Source organism: Clarias gariepinus, chromosome 3, assembly GCF_024256425.1.
Source record: "Clarias gariepinus isolate MV-2021 ecotype Netherlands chromosome 3, CGAR_prim_01v2, whole genome shotgun sequence".
NCBI lineage: Eukaryota > Metazoa > Chordata > Actinopteri > Siluriformes > Clariidae > Clarias > Clarias gariepinus.
The window spans coordinates 45,975,001-45,990,000 of NC_071102.1; the positions used below are offsets into that span (position 1 = coordinate 45,975,001).

Here is a 15,000-nt window from a genome sequence, read left to right on the forward strand (position 1 = left end):
TCTTTTATTCCAGGCTGCGTGTGGCAATGATCACGTGAACGTGCTTTGTCACGTCTGTACAAACAGTGGGTGTATGATTTCTTTTTCACTCTTTATAATAAACCACAATAACATTAGAGAGTATAAAAAAATAATACTATTGACCAGCAGCTGTACAAAATCAGAGCAGAGATGAGGAAACGTTCCTAAAACAGCCCTTGTATAGTACACTCTGATTGGATTTGTTCATGCTATGTTAAGTTTCTTAAATACATTTTAAATTTAGTTGCCACCTCCTCAGAGCTGTGAACGCTTTGAAAAATCAAAATATTGTTTAAAATGTAATAAAAACACATCTCTTATTAATACTTAATCAGGATACTGTAGAAGAAATACAGACTTCATGATTATTCATTATTACTAATATTAATATTCGTGCTGTATAAAGGGTACAGGATGTGTTCCAGATCTAGTCTTTGTGAGATGAACACACACAATGTCTCATGATTTTTCTCAAAACGGTGGAGAATACTGTACGTTAAGTGTAATTATGGTGACTTTTTTTCTTTAATTAGTGACTAAAAAGTGAAAAATGGATGAAAATGGTGATGTGGTGAAGGATTCTGTGGATACAGTTTATATAAGATCATTAGCATCAATCTTTTCCTCGCTCATGTTCAGGGACCCCAAAGTTCCCCGGTTGCCTAGCAACAGTGTTCACACCACACCGAATAACCAAGATGCTTTTCAATCCAACTCAAAATAGAAAAACGAATGTTTCCTGATCATTTCTAACGGACTCTGTGCTGTCGTAAAACATTGAGACACACCAGAGCAAGATGTACAGCCAATAGGAAGTCATGTGACCTTAAAGTTTAGAATTTAAAAAGCATAAATGTTGTTTATCGTATGTTTAAAAAAAGCACAAATTAATCCACACGTTGCACAGTGCTGTGGATTAAACCTGAAATGTTTTTTCCACGCAGTCTTTTGGATGTACGCCTGGATACGCCTTCGTCAATCAGAGGTTAGTAAGAGTAACTTTACAGAGGTGTTTAAATTAGCAAAGGCGATGTCCGATGAAGTAATATGCTTTGGTTCCATCCCAATGCGACATGGCAACATAGCTTACAGCAGGTTATGGTCGCTGAACCGCTGGATGTCCAGGTGGTGCTCCGAAAATAATGTGGGCTTCATAGATAACTGGAAGACCTTTGAGGGCAAAGCTGGCCTGTTATGCCGGACGGTGTCCATCCCACTTGGGAAGGTGCTGCTCTCATTTCTTGTAGTATAGCTCATAGTCTCAGAAGAGGCCTAGTTAATCGGTGACCATCCAGAGCCCAGGCCAGGGAGCAGACAGACAGGCTAAACCAACCGTCTGCTAGCTGCATAGAGTCGTCACTCAGGGTTCATCATATTGAGACTGTGTCTGTTCCCCGAGTTAAACAAAAATGTAGAAAGACTCAGAAAGTCTGTTTTAGTAATTTAATTAGCATAAAGACCACAAACTTGGATCAGACTGAATGCGCAGCCGGCACCTCTGATCTGAAGCTAGGACTGTTAAATATTAGATCTCTCGCATCTAAAGCAGTTATAGTTAATGAAATTATCACAGATCAGGAGTTTGATATACTCTGTTTAACAGAAACCTGGATTAAACAGGACGAGTATGTAGCTCTAAATGAAGCTAGTCCTCCTGGATACAGCTACATACACCAGCCTCGGTTAACTGGTAGAGGAGGAGGCGTCGCAGTTATTCACAATGATAATTTGACTATTATACAAAAACACGAACACAAATTTAATACATTTGAAGTTCTCTATAGTAACATAACAAGTGTAGCTACAAATATTCAAGTCAGCTCAGTCGATTCTAATAATTGTCATTTACAGACCTCCAGGGCCGTACTCTGAATTTCTTAGTGAATTTGCAAATTTCTGTAGACAAAGTGTTAATTGCTGGAGATTTTAATATTAATTTTGAGAATCCAGAAGACCCTCTGAGAACAAAATGTCGACGGTCCTGTCCTCATCTGATGCAGACAGCTGTTCTCTGAGGACTTGTGAGTTTAGTTGCTCAATAGTCCAGGACTGGAGTTTCCTACAGTCTACCTGAGGCTCCAATAACGAACTGGACTCCATTTTAACTTAAACACACCTCCTGTTTTACTGAACTTCCAGCCTCACACAGTATGAGTGCAGATCAATCCCTGCTATCTGTTATCACCCAGATGAGGATGGGTTCCCTGTTGAGTCTGGTTCCTCTCAAGATTTCTTCCTACAGTATTACCATCTCAGGGAGTTTTTCCTTGCCACTGTCGCCCTCGGCTTGTTCATCAAGGACTATCTGACCATTTTGATTTATACACATGCACATTTCATACAAACTTAAATAATTCTTTTGATTGTGTAAAGCTGCTTTGCGGCAATGACAATTGTTAAAATTAAGTTGAATTGAATTGAATGTATGAGAGATTACAAAACGTTTTGGCGCACCATCATGATTCATAAATCTACAGAACATGAAGCTATACAATAAAATACAGTTTTTACTTTAAAAAATATTATAAAGCACCTGCTGGAGTGTGTGTGTGTGTGTGTGTGTTTAAGAGAGTATGTGTGCTGGCAAAGATGACGGTCAGATGAGTGGGAAGACTTGTCGTGTGTGTGTGTGTGTGTGTGTGTGTGTGTGTGTGTAGTCATCCCTGCAGGACAGCATTTCAGCCTCAACCAGGTGTTAAGCTGCATCTTTAATCCTGATGTGTACGAACAGTGATGACGGAGCGATGCTGGTGCCGTCCTTGGACAGGAGGTGAATGTGACGATAACCTGAAATCATACAAAACTCTATTAATAAACTGAAATTAAATACTGTATAACTTCATCAGCATCAGACATATTTATACATGCATTAATAGACATTCCGTGTCATATTACATCTCCCTCTCACACACACACTCACACACACACACACACACACAAACACACACACACACACACACACACACACCTTGCTGTATGCAGGAGAAAGGCAGTGTGTACTGTCCTACGAAGTCATTTTTTGAGGTTTTGTCATAATCCTCCACCACGAAGCGCACCAGAGCCAGCTCAGGAACGTGCACGGTGAAGTTCAGTGTGTCGTTCCATGTGGGGTTAAAACCTGCAGGAGGACAAAAACATGGAACAGTCATAAACTGGAGTGCTGGAACAAACATGAAACACCGGACTGGGAAACGACAGCTGTGACGTGACAACAAGAGTATGATGAGTAACTGCTACTTTTACATGCAACATCTTCAGTGTATATATAAAATATATTTTACAATTCTCCAGACACACACAGGCCACGCCCTTTCAGTTTTAGATCGCCGATGCTGTAGCCTTAAAGCTCAGAGCATTCAGACGTTATTTGTTTTGCAGCTTTTAATAAACATATACAGGGTTTAGGATCGTGAAGTGTAGAGCGACATGAATAGGCAATGTACCGAACTTTAGTTCATTTCAATCAACTTCCCCAAACACGACGAGTTAAACATTAGAAACTGGCTCACAAAGGCAAAGAAATAGCACAAATACACACAATTTCATGTTTCACATGTTGTTTTTTGTTATTTCTATGATGAAATATTAATAATAATAATAATAATAATAATAATATGTTCAGTTCTACATTTTTGCAACTTCATTCTTGTTAACAGTAAGATTTACTCTTTATAAAAGTAATGATGACTTTTGTTCTACCTGACATCAGATCCGAAAAAACCCAAATACTGTACACACTTTGATGTCTGAAGCCTCCCCGTTAACACACACCAGCAAGGCTTCCACATACACACATATTTATATTTAAATCATCACTGACCTGCACTGTGTTACCTGTGTATCTGTGCCTCTCGGGTTTTAAATGCTTTAAATTGCATTTAAAACATGCAACAAATCAGCAGCAGTGTGTGTGTGTGTGTCTGTGTGTGTGATATTAAATGACCGTTGTTTTCGATGTGGTGTGTCTCCTGTTTGGCCTGATCCTGAGGGACTCCGTGAATCTCCACTCGCACCAGCGGGTCGATGATGGAGCCTTCCTTCTGGTTCACCTTAGGCAGCTGCTGACCGCTGATCACCTGCACACACACACACACACACACACACACACACACACACATACACACACACACATACACACACACACACACACACACAAACACACACACACATACACACACACACACACACACACACACAAACACATATATATAAGAAAAGGTCACAAATAACATACAGACAGTTTCATGTACCTACAGAGCACTAATGCCGTATGTTTATTACACAAAACAACAACACACAATACTGGAATAAATAACACACCTGCACGGACTCTAACACACCACACACACACACACCCTACACACACACACCCTACACACACACACCCCACACACACACCCCACACACACACCCCACACACACACCCCCCACACACACACACCACACACACACCTCACACACACACCTCACACACACCTCACACACACCTCACACACACCCCACACACACCTCACACACACCCCACACACACCCCACACACACACCCTACACACACCTCTCACACACCTCTCACACACACCTCACACACACCCCACACACCTCACACACCTCACACACACCACACACACACCCTACACACACACCCTACACACACACCCCACACACACACCCCACACACACACCCCACACACACACCCTACACACACACACCCCACACACACACCCTACACACACACACCCTACACACACACACCCCACACACACACCCCACACACACACCCCACACACACACACACCACACACACACCTCACACACACCTCACACACACCACACACACACCTCACACACACCCCACACACCTCACACACACCTCACACACACCTCACACACACCTCACACACACCACACACACACCTCACACACACCCCACACACCTCACACACACCTCACACACACCTCACACACACCCCACACACACACCACACACACACCACACACACACCACACACACACCCCACACACACCCCACACACACACACACCACACACACCCCACACACACCCCACACACACACACACACCCTACACACACACACACACCCTACACACACACACCCTACACACACACACCCTACACACACACACCTCACACACACACCCCACACACACACACCACACACACACACCCCACACACACACCCCACACACCTCACACACACCCTACACACACACCCCACACACACACCCGACACACACCCCTCACACACACACACCCTACACACACCCCACACACACACCCCACACACACACCCCACACACACACCCCACACACACACCACACACACACACCCCACACACACCTCACACACACACACACCACATACACCACACACACACCTCACACACACCTCACACACACCACACACACCTCACACACCTCTCACACACCTCACACACACCCCACACACACACCTCACACACCTCTCACACACCTCACACACACCCCACACACACCTCACACACTTCACACACAACACACACCCCACACGCACACCTCACACATACACCTCACACACACTTCACACATACCCCACACAAACACCCTACACACACTTCACATACACCACACACACTTCACACACACACCACACACACACCTCACACACACTTCACACACACACCTCACACACACCTTACACACACCCCACACACACACCTCACACACACTTCACACACACCACACACACCCCACACACACCCCTCACACTTCACACCACACACACTTCACACACTTCACACACACCACACACACTTCACACACCCCCCACCCCCCCACACACACCCACCTCACACCCCACACCCACCTCACACACCTCACACACCCCACACCCCACATACACATCATACACCTAACACCCCACACACACATCACACCACACACACCCCACACACACACACCTCACACCCCACACCCACCTCACACACCTCACACACCCCACACCCCACATACACATCATACACCTAACACCCCACACACACATCACACCACACACACCCCACACACACACACCTCACACCCCACACCCACCTCACACACCTCACACACCCCACACCCCACATACACATCATACACCTCACACACCCCACACACACACACCACACACACTTCTCACACACCACACACACCTCACACACACCCCTCACACACACCTCACACACACCTCACACACACTTCACACCACACACACTTCACACACAACACACACACACTTCACACACCCCCCACCCCCCCCACACACACCCACCTCACACACCTCACACACCCCACACCCCACATACACATCACACACACCCCACACACACACACCTCACACACACGTCACACACACTTCACACACCCCACACACACCCCTCACACACCCCTCACACACACCTCACACACACCTCACACACACTTCACACCACACACACTTCACACACAACACGCACACCTCACACATACACCTCACACACACTTCCCACATACCCCACACAAACACCCTACACACACACACCTCACACACACTTCACATACACCACACACACTTCACACACACACAACACACACACCTCACACACACCCCACACACACACCTCACCCACACCTCACACACACCTCACACACATCCCACACACACACCTCACACCCCACACACACCTCACACCCCACACCCACCTCACACACCTCACACACCTCACACACCCCACACACACGTCACACACATCACACACCCCACACACACGTCACACACATCACACACCTCACACACACATCACACCTCACACACCTCACACACACCTCACACACACCTCACACACCCCACACACACCCCACACACACCTCACACACACCCCACACACACACCTCACACCCCACACACACCTCACACCCCACACCCACCTCACACACCTCACACACCTCACACACCTCACACACCCCACACACACGTCACACACATTACACACCTCACACACACATCACACCTCACACACCTCACACACACCTCACACACACCTCACACACCCCACACACACCCCACACACACCTCACACACACCTCACATACACCTCACATACACCTCACACCCCTCACACACACCTCACACACCACACACACCTCACACACCTCTGTACCTGTACAGTGAGAGCAAGCGGCATTGACCCGTCTTGGTTCTGTGGGTGCTCCGGGTCGAACCGGGTCTCTGTGTGTCTCATGAACACCGGTTTGAGCACATAACCAGAGCGAGCGTTCTGACTGAAGAGACCGTCGTTCAGATCCATCTCTACACCGGCCGTCTGAAAGTTCAGAGCCACTACACACAGAAAAGATTAGAGTTTAGTCTTACGGTTTATAAGGCCATGTGTTACTCACAATCCTAATACCCATGATCCTTTGTGTTTACAACACCAGATGGACAGAATGTGTGTGGTTCTAGTCTCTCCTGCATTGTGGGTTTTGATAAGTTTAACATCTTTATAATATTCTCATGAAGATTAGTTTTGAATCTGTTCAGTGTTGGAAGCAGGTTAACACTGACCCATTTGGCACCCTGCGTTCCACATCTCCTGTGGGTTAAAGTTGGAGGAGTCGGTCCTCAGGCCGCTGGGGTAAACACGGGTCAGCTGCCGCGCGTTATGAAGCACAAACTCTGCTCCTGTTACTCACAAAGACAAAAACAATTATTAAAAAAAAAAGAAAAGTGAGACTTTTGTTGTGTCTAGTAGAGTGTAGTGTCTATTAGAGTGTAGTGTCTATTAGAGTGTAGTGTCTATTAGAGTATAATGTCTAGTAGAGTGTAGTGTCTATTAGAGTGTAGTGTCTATAAAAGTGAAGTATCTAATAGAGTGTAGTGTCTATAAAAGTGAAGTATCTATTAGAGTGTAGTGTCCATTAGAGTGTAGTGTCTATTAGAGTATAATGTCTAGTAGAGTATAATGTCTATTAGAGTGTAGTGTCTATTAGAGTGTAGTGTCTATTAGAGTATAATGTCTAGTAAAGTGTAGTGTTTATTAGAGTGTAGTGTCTATTAGAGTGTACTGTCTATTAGAGTGTAGTGTCTATTAGAGTGTAGTGTCCATTAGAGTGTAGTGTCTATTAGAGTATAATGTCTAGTAGAGTATAATGTCTATTAGAGTGTAGTGTCTATTAGAGTGTAGTGTCTATTAGAGTATAATGTCTAGTAAAGTGTAGTGTCTATTAGAGTGTAGTGTCTATTAGAGTGTAGTGTCTATTAGAGTATAATGTCTAGTAAAGTGTAGTGTTTATTAGAGTGTAGTGTCTATTAGAGTGTACTGTCTATTAGAGTGTAGTGTCTATTAGAGTGTAGTGTCTATTAGAGTGTAGTGTCTAGTAGAGTGTAGTGTCTATTAGAGTGTAGTGTCCATTAGAGTGTAGTGTCTATTAGAGTATAATGTCTAGTAGAGTATAATGTCTATTTGAGTGTAGTGTCTATTAGAGTATAATGTCTAGTAGAGTGTAGTGTCTATTAGAGTGTAGTGTCTATTAGAGTATAATGTCTAGTAGAGTGTAGTGTCTATTAGAGTGTAGTGTCTATTAGAGTATAATGTCTAGTAAAGTGTAGTGTCTATTAGAGTGTAGTGTCTATTAGAGTGTAGTGTCTAGTAGAGTGTAGTGTCTAGTAGAGTGTAGTGTCTATTAGAGTATAATGTCTAGTAAAGTGTAGTGTCTATTAGAGTGTAGTGTCTAGTAGAGTGTAGTGTCTAGTAGAGTGTAGTGTCTATTAGAGTATAATGTCTAGTAAAGTGTAGTGTTTATTAGAGTGTAGTGTCTATTAGAGTGTAGTGTCTATTAGAGTATAATGTCTAGTAAAGTGTAGTGTTTATTAGAGTGTAGTGTCTATTAGAGTGTACTGTCTATTAGAGTGTAGTGTCTATTAGAGTGTAGTGTCCATTAGAGTGTAGTGTCTATTAGAGTATAATGTCTAGTAGAGTATAATGTCTATTAGAGTGTAGTGTCTATTAGAGTGTAGTGTCTATTAGAGTATAATGTCTAGTCAAGTGTAGTGTTTATTAGAGTGTAGTGTCTATTAGAGTATAATGTCTAGTAAAGTGTAGTGTCTATTAGAGTGTAGTGTCTATTAGAGTGTAGTGTCTATTAGAGTATAATGTCTAGTAAAGTGTAGTGTTTATTAGAGTGTAGTGTCTATTAGAGTGTAGTGTCTATTAGAGTGTAGTGTCTAGTAGAGTGTAGTGTCTAGTAGAGTGTAGTGTCTATTAGAGTATAATGTCTAGTAAAGTGTAGTGTCTATTAGAGTGTAGTGTCTATTAGAGTGTAGTGTCTAGTAGAGTGTAGTGTCTAGTAGAGTGTAGTGTCTATTAGAGTGTAGTGTCTAGTAGAGTGTAGTGTCCATTAGAGTGTAGTGTCTATTAGAGTATAATGTCTAGTAGAGTATAATGTCTATTTGAGTGTAGTGTCTATTAGAGTATAAAGTCTAGTAGAGTGTAGTGTCTATTAGAGTGTAGTGTCTATTAGAGTATAATGTCTAGTAGAGTGTAGTGTCTATTAGAGTGTAGTGTCTATTAGAGTATAATGTCTAGTAAAGTGTAGTGTCTATTAGAGTGTAGTGTCTATTAGAGTGTAGTGTCTAGTAGAGTGTAGTGTCTAGTAGAGTGTAGTGTCTATTAGAGTATAATGTCTAGTAAAGTGTAGTGTCTATTAGAGTGTAGTGTCTATTAGAGTGTAGTGTCTAGTAGAGTGTAGTGTCTAGTAGAGTGTAGTGTCTATTAGAGTATAATGTCTAGTAAAGTGTAGTGTTTATTAGAGTGTAGTGTCTATTAGAGTGTAGTGTCTATTAGAGTGTAGTGTCTAGTAGAGTGTAGTGTCTATTTAAATATAGTGTGTATTAGAGTGTACTGTCTATTAGAGTGTAGTATCTATAAAAGTGAATGTAGTGTCTAGTGTCTCTCCACCTTTTCGTTGATGCTGACGACATCTTCGTACGAAACTCTAATAAACTCCATGTCGATGGAGAAATTCGGGAATGTGGGTGAAACCCAATGTGTGGAGTGTGTAAAACCCATTTCACGTTCTTCACATGGGGTGGTGTGCCCATAATCAAAGGTGTGTTCATAATCAAAAAACACTATATACAAAACTATCATCACTAAATAACATACACACTCTGATCACTGTGTGAGATGATCGGCTCTTTCGGTTTTACTAACGCTGATAAGGTTCTGAAGCTCCCTGTGTTTGAGGTCAGACCCTCTCACCTCCTTCCTTCATGTGTTTTCTGGCTTTGGACTCTGTGAAAGACGACACGTCGTAGAATCTGGAGTGTACGCGTGAGTGTTTGAAGCCGTTAAAGCGCACGCTCCTGCAGTACACCACACAGTCCGACAGCTCTTTAGACAAATGCTGGCTGGATTTCTGTACACACACACACACACACACACAGAAGAAACAAGTGATTACATGAGCTATGCACATTTCTAACTATATTATAATACACTATTATATATACACACACACACACACACACACACACACACACACAGTAGGTATAATATATAAATACAGGGATAAGTAAAAGTATATGAACCTTTTGGAATTTTATGGTTTTCTACATAAAATGTGATCTGATCTTCTGATCAGAGTAAACTCCAGTCCACACCTCCAAACTCATTTTCTCAGCGAGACTCCAGGTTAAGGGCTAACACCTGACTCTGGGTCGCTTTTCTGAGGTCATTAACTCGAGGGGGCACATACTTTTTCCACCAGCACCATGAGGTTTTTATGGTCGATTTTTTAATGTTATTATTTTAAACACATGATATTTGGTCAATACTGTTAACTTGGTAAAAGATCAGATCACATTTTATGATAAATTAATGCAGAAAACCATGAAATTCCAAAAGGTACACATACTTTTACTTTCCCCCGTATTTATATATTATAGTATATAAAGGATTCTATAGGTATAGTCTATAAATTAGTCTGTAATCCTCAGTGGAATTACATAACATATATAAATTCGTTATTATATCCATAAATGGCTTATTAATAATGGGATTATTATTATTATTATTATTATTACTACTATTATATACTATTAGGTTATTATTATATAATATATTATTAATGTAGTAAATAAACATATAGTCTTATTGGTTGCCGTATATACGTATAAGATTGGGTTATGTACGTGACTGATTTGAGCTCCTGATATTACATACGTGTGTGTGTGTGTGTGTGTGTGTGTGTGTGTGTGTGTGCGTGCGCGCGCGCTAGGGTAACATAATGAGGTTCCTGCTGTATTGATATTAATTGCGGTCATCAGGTGACATCCCGTGAGGCTGCATGAACACGGGCTGATGTGATCATGAGATGATGCTCAGCCATGCAAGAACACACACACACACACACACACACGCACGCACACGCACACACACACAGGCCCATGCCCTTTCACCTGGACTGACGTGCCCAGAGGCCACGCCCCCTTCAGGGCACAGAGGCCACAGAGAGCAGAGTGTCCTAGTCGTTTCTCATCTAATCTCCCCCTGTCATCGCTCTCTTTTCCCTGTCTCACCCTCCACCTATCTTACCTTCTCACTTTCAGGCTGTCTTTCTCCTTATTTTTATCTCCACCTCCATCTTTCTCTGTCTGTACACATTACACCGTCAACAGATCCCTCTCTCTCCTCCCGGTCCCGCAGCACTCGCCCTCACACAGCTACAGCTACAGCGAGCTCTCACTCCGGCCGGCTTTCGTTACAAGTTTCCATTCGGCTCACGGGCCGCATAATATTTGGCTCAGGTTTTGAGAGAGAGAGAGAGACAGAGGGGTGAGATAACTGCTTATCCCTTCTTAACATCATTTACTATGACATCATCGTGGCAGAGCAGTGAACAGATATGTGGGATTGGCTTCTCTAAAGACACACACACACACACACACAGACACACACACACACACACACAGTGCTTGTTTGATCCTGATGATCACAGCCTCATCCTAAATGATAAATGATTACCTATTGTGTGCGTGTGTGTGTGTGTGTGTGTTGAATATCAGAGTGTATCGTATACCCAGTTATAAGCATGAAGGATGACGTCACTCTGCTTTTGTGTTATTAAATTGGCTAAGCATTTGATATGAGTTACAATTGATATGAGTTTTAAATCCAACCTCAGACCGACAACAACAGCTACAGTGGAACGTCGGATTGCGAGTTTTCCGAAAGACGAGCAAAGATTTTTAATAAATTTTGACTTGAAAATGAAGTCTTGGTTTACGAGAACCGAGTATCATGTATCACGCATGCACTTTTTCTTTTGACGCTGAGTGTCACGTGATCACAACTGAGCCAACGGTTTTTCTCTCTCTTGTGCTGCGGAATTATGGGTAATCGCCTCCCCTGCTGGGTCTTAGTGCTCGTCTCTTACTGGTATAATCAACATCTGTGTACGCGGGTACTGTTTACTATAACACTGTGACCACGTGTGTGTGTACAACACATTTTATTTTGTGTCTGTATGTGTGTGTGTACAGCACGTGTGTAAAGCAAAAAAGTCTCATTATAGAGGTTAAAGATCCATTTTCTCTCTTTGTATCAGCTGCTCTTTGTGTCTGTGGACACCGTGCCACACACTCAAATGAAACTCAAATAAGAGAGGAGGAAATTTTATTGTGTAAGATGAGAAGGGGAAGGGGGGGGCGTCTGATTCCTCCTGTCCTCTTACTTTAGCTTCACACACACACACACACACACACACGTATTTATTTTTTGGGTTGTGGAACAAATAATTTGAGTTTCTATTATTTCTTATGGGAAAATTTGCTTTGGTTTATGAGTGTTTTGGAATACGAGCCGCTTCCAGGACAAATTGTGCTCGTAATCCAAGGTTCCACTGTAACTTTTTTTCACCGGGCTATTATTTATTCAACAAAAATGAAGCCAAAAGAGAAAAAGTGTCCATGACTCAATTGCCTATATCGTATGGACTTTGACTTGGCCATTCCAAAACTTCCATTCATTTATTTTTCAGCCGTCCTGGTGTAGATTACCTGCTGTGCTTCAAATTATTGTCCTGCTGCACGATTCCCCTAAAGCTTCATCTGTCAGACAGACATCCTCTCATTCATCTCTAAACAGAGAAGATCATGGTTGTCTGCAGGGTGCTTAGGTCTCAAAAACAAGCCCAACTCATCACCCCTCTCCCACCGGGCCAGACAGTGTGTGTGAGGCGTTTCTGCTGAAATACTGTTTGGTTTCCCCCAACGTCTCTGGACATTAAGGTCAAACAACTCCACTTTGGTCTCATCTGTCTTTTGTTACAAGTTCCCATTGTTCCAGAAGTCTTTTCAGAAGTTTCTGTCTTGTCCAGAAGTCGGTTTGTTCAGATGGAGTTGTTCGGCCTTAACAGTTGAGCTCTTCCAAACAAACCGTACCTGTTTAGTCTTCTTCTAATTGTGATGTGATGGACTTTAACATATAACATTCTCAGTGAGACCTGGAGGGTCTGAGATATAGCTCTCGGGTTCTTTGTCTTTCTCTAAGCGTCATACGCTCTGACCTTGAAGTGAATGTCCTGGGACGTCCACTCCTGGGAGGACTGACAACTTAAATGCTTTCCACTTGTAAATAATCTTTTAAATAATGTTGATCTCCACATTGTTTGTAAAACTCTCATCATTGTGTTAACACACATCTGAGTGGCTCCAGACCAGCAAACTGGCAAAACTTCTGCTTTTATACCCGTAAAGGTCTGAACACCTGCTGATGATCAGTGAATTACGGGATGATGATGAACAGCACACGGCTACAAGTTACCTATTATTATTATTAAATCCTGTATTTTTGTCAAATAAATAATGACACGGTGAAAACAGTTACGTATATGTTGTTGTTGTTGTTGTTTATCTGAGGTTGTATTTGTGAAATACTGAGACCTGCTCTGATTAGATAATTTTTTTAATTAAGTTTTAACGCAAAAAAAAACATAGAATTTAAAGAGGAAGCACTAGTGTTGACACATGAGTGACTACAGCTGTTAATTTTACATTCATTGTAAAAATATCCATCGCTTTATAACTTTATCTTTCCTGACATCCCTAAAACAGAAGACCACACACCTTATTGGTAATCTGACGAGCTAAAAGTTTATTATTATTATTATTATTATTATTATTATTATTATTATTATTATTAATAATCTTATTATTATTCATACATATTTTCTCACATTTCGTACACATTTCCTTAATTTTCTTTTGATTTGCTTTGTGACAATGCCCATTGTTAAAATAATAATAATAAAAAATAATATTTATATATATATATATATATACTCAGCAAAAAAAGAAACGTCCTCTGACTTTCAACTGTTTTTACTTTCAGTAAACTTAATGTGTAAATATTTGTATAAACACTAAAAGAGTCAACACCATAAGACATAAACTAAAAATGTTTCCCAATGTGTCCCTGAATGAAGGGAGGCTCAAAATCAAAAGTACCAGTCAGTATCTGGTGGCCACCAGCTGCTTGAAGTACTGCAGTGCATCTCCTCCTCATGGACTGCCTATTGCGGACAGTCTGAGCACTGATGGAGGGATTGTGTGTTCCTGGTGTGACTCGGCCAGTTGTTGTGGCCATCCTGTACCACTGTACCACATCAGCGGTCCTCATGCCTCCCTGCAGCATGCCTAATGCACGTTCACACAGATGAGCAGGGACCCTGGGCATCTTTCTTTGGGTGTTTTTCACAGTCGGTAGACAAGTCTCTTTAGTGTCCTGCATTTTTAGAACTGTGACCTTAAATGCCTACTTTCTGTAAGCTGTTAAGGTCTTAACGACCATTCCACAGGTGCATGTTAATTAATTGATTATGGTTAATTGAACATGCATGGAAAACATGGTTTAAACCCTTTACAATGAAGATCTGTAAAGTTATTTGGATTTTTACAACATTATTGT

The 15,000-nt window shown here is 42.1% G+C and overlaps 2 protein-coding genes across 2 annotated transcripts in view; both read right to left on the reverse strand.

Moving 5' to 3' along the window:
- Positions 1-2,646: 2,646 nt before the first annotated feature.
- Positions 2,647-15,000, reverse strand: part of plcd4a (phospholipase C, delta 4a) — an 18,731-nt gene continuing 6,377 nt past the window's right edge. Inside the window, exons 11-16 of the mRNA XM_053492017.1 lie at positions 10,294-10,450; positions 7,599-7,715; positions 7,195-7,373; positions 3,965-4,097; positions 2,990-3,139; positions 2,647-2,808 (exon numbers count right to left, since the gene is read on the reverse strand). Coding sequence (XP_053347992.1) covers positions 2,717-2,808; positions 2,990-3,139; positions 3,965-4,097; positions 7,195-7,373; positions 7,599-7,715; positions 10,294-10,450 — 828 coding nt within the window. The 3' untranslated portion in view covers positions 2,647-2,716. The remainder of the gene's footprint in view (positions 2,809-2,989; positions 3,140-3,964; positions 4,098-7,194; positions 7,374-7,598; positions 7,716-10,293; positions 10,451-15,000) is intronic.
- glsa (glutaminase a) overlaps positions 2,968-15,000 on the reverse strand; it is a 91,017-nt gene continuing 78,984 nt past the window's right edge. Inside the window, exon 19 of the mRNA XM_053492020.1 lies at positions 2,968-2,989. The gene's annotated coding sequence lies outside the window, so the exon portion shown is untranslated. The remainder of the gene's footprint in view (positions 2,990-15,000) is intronic.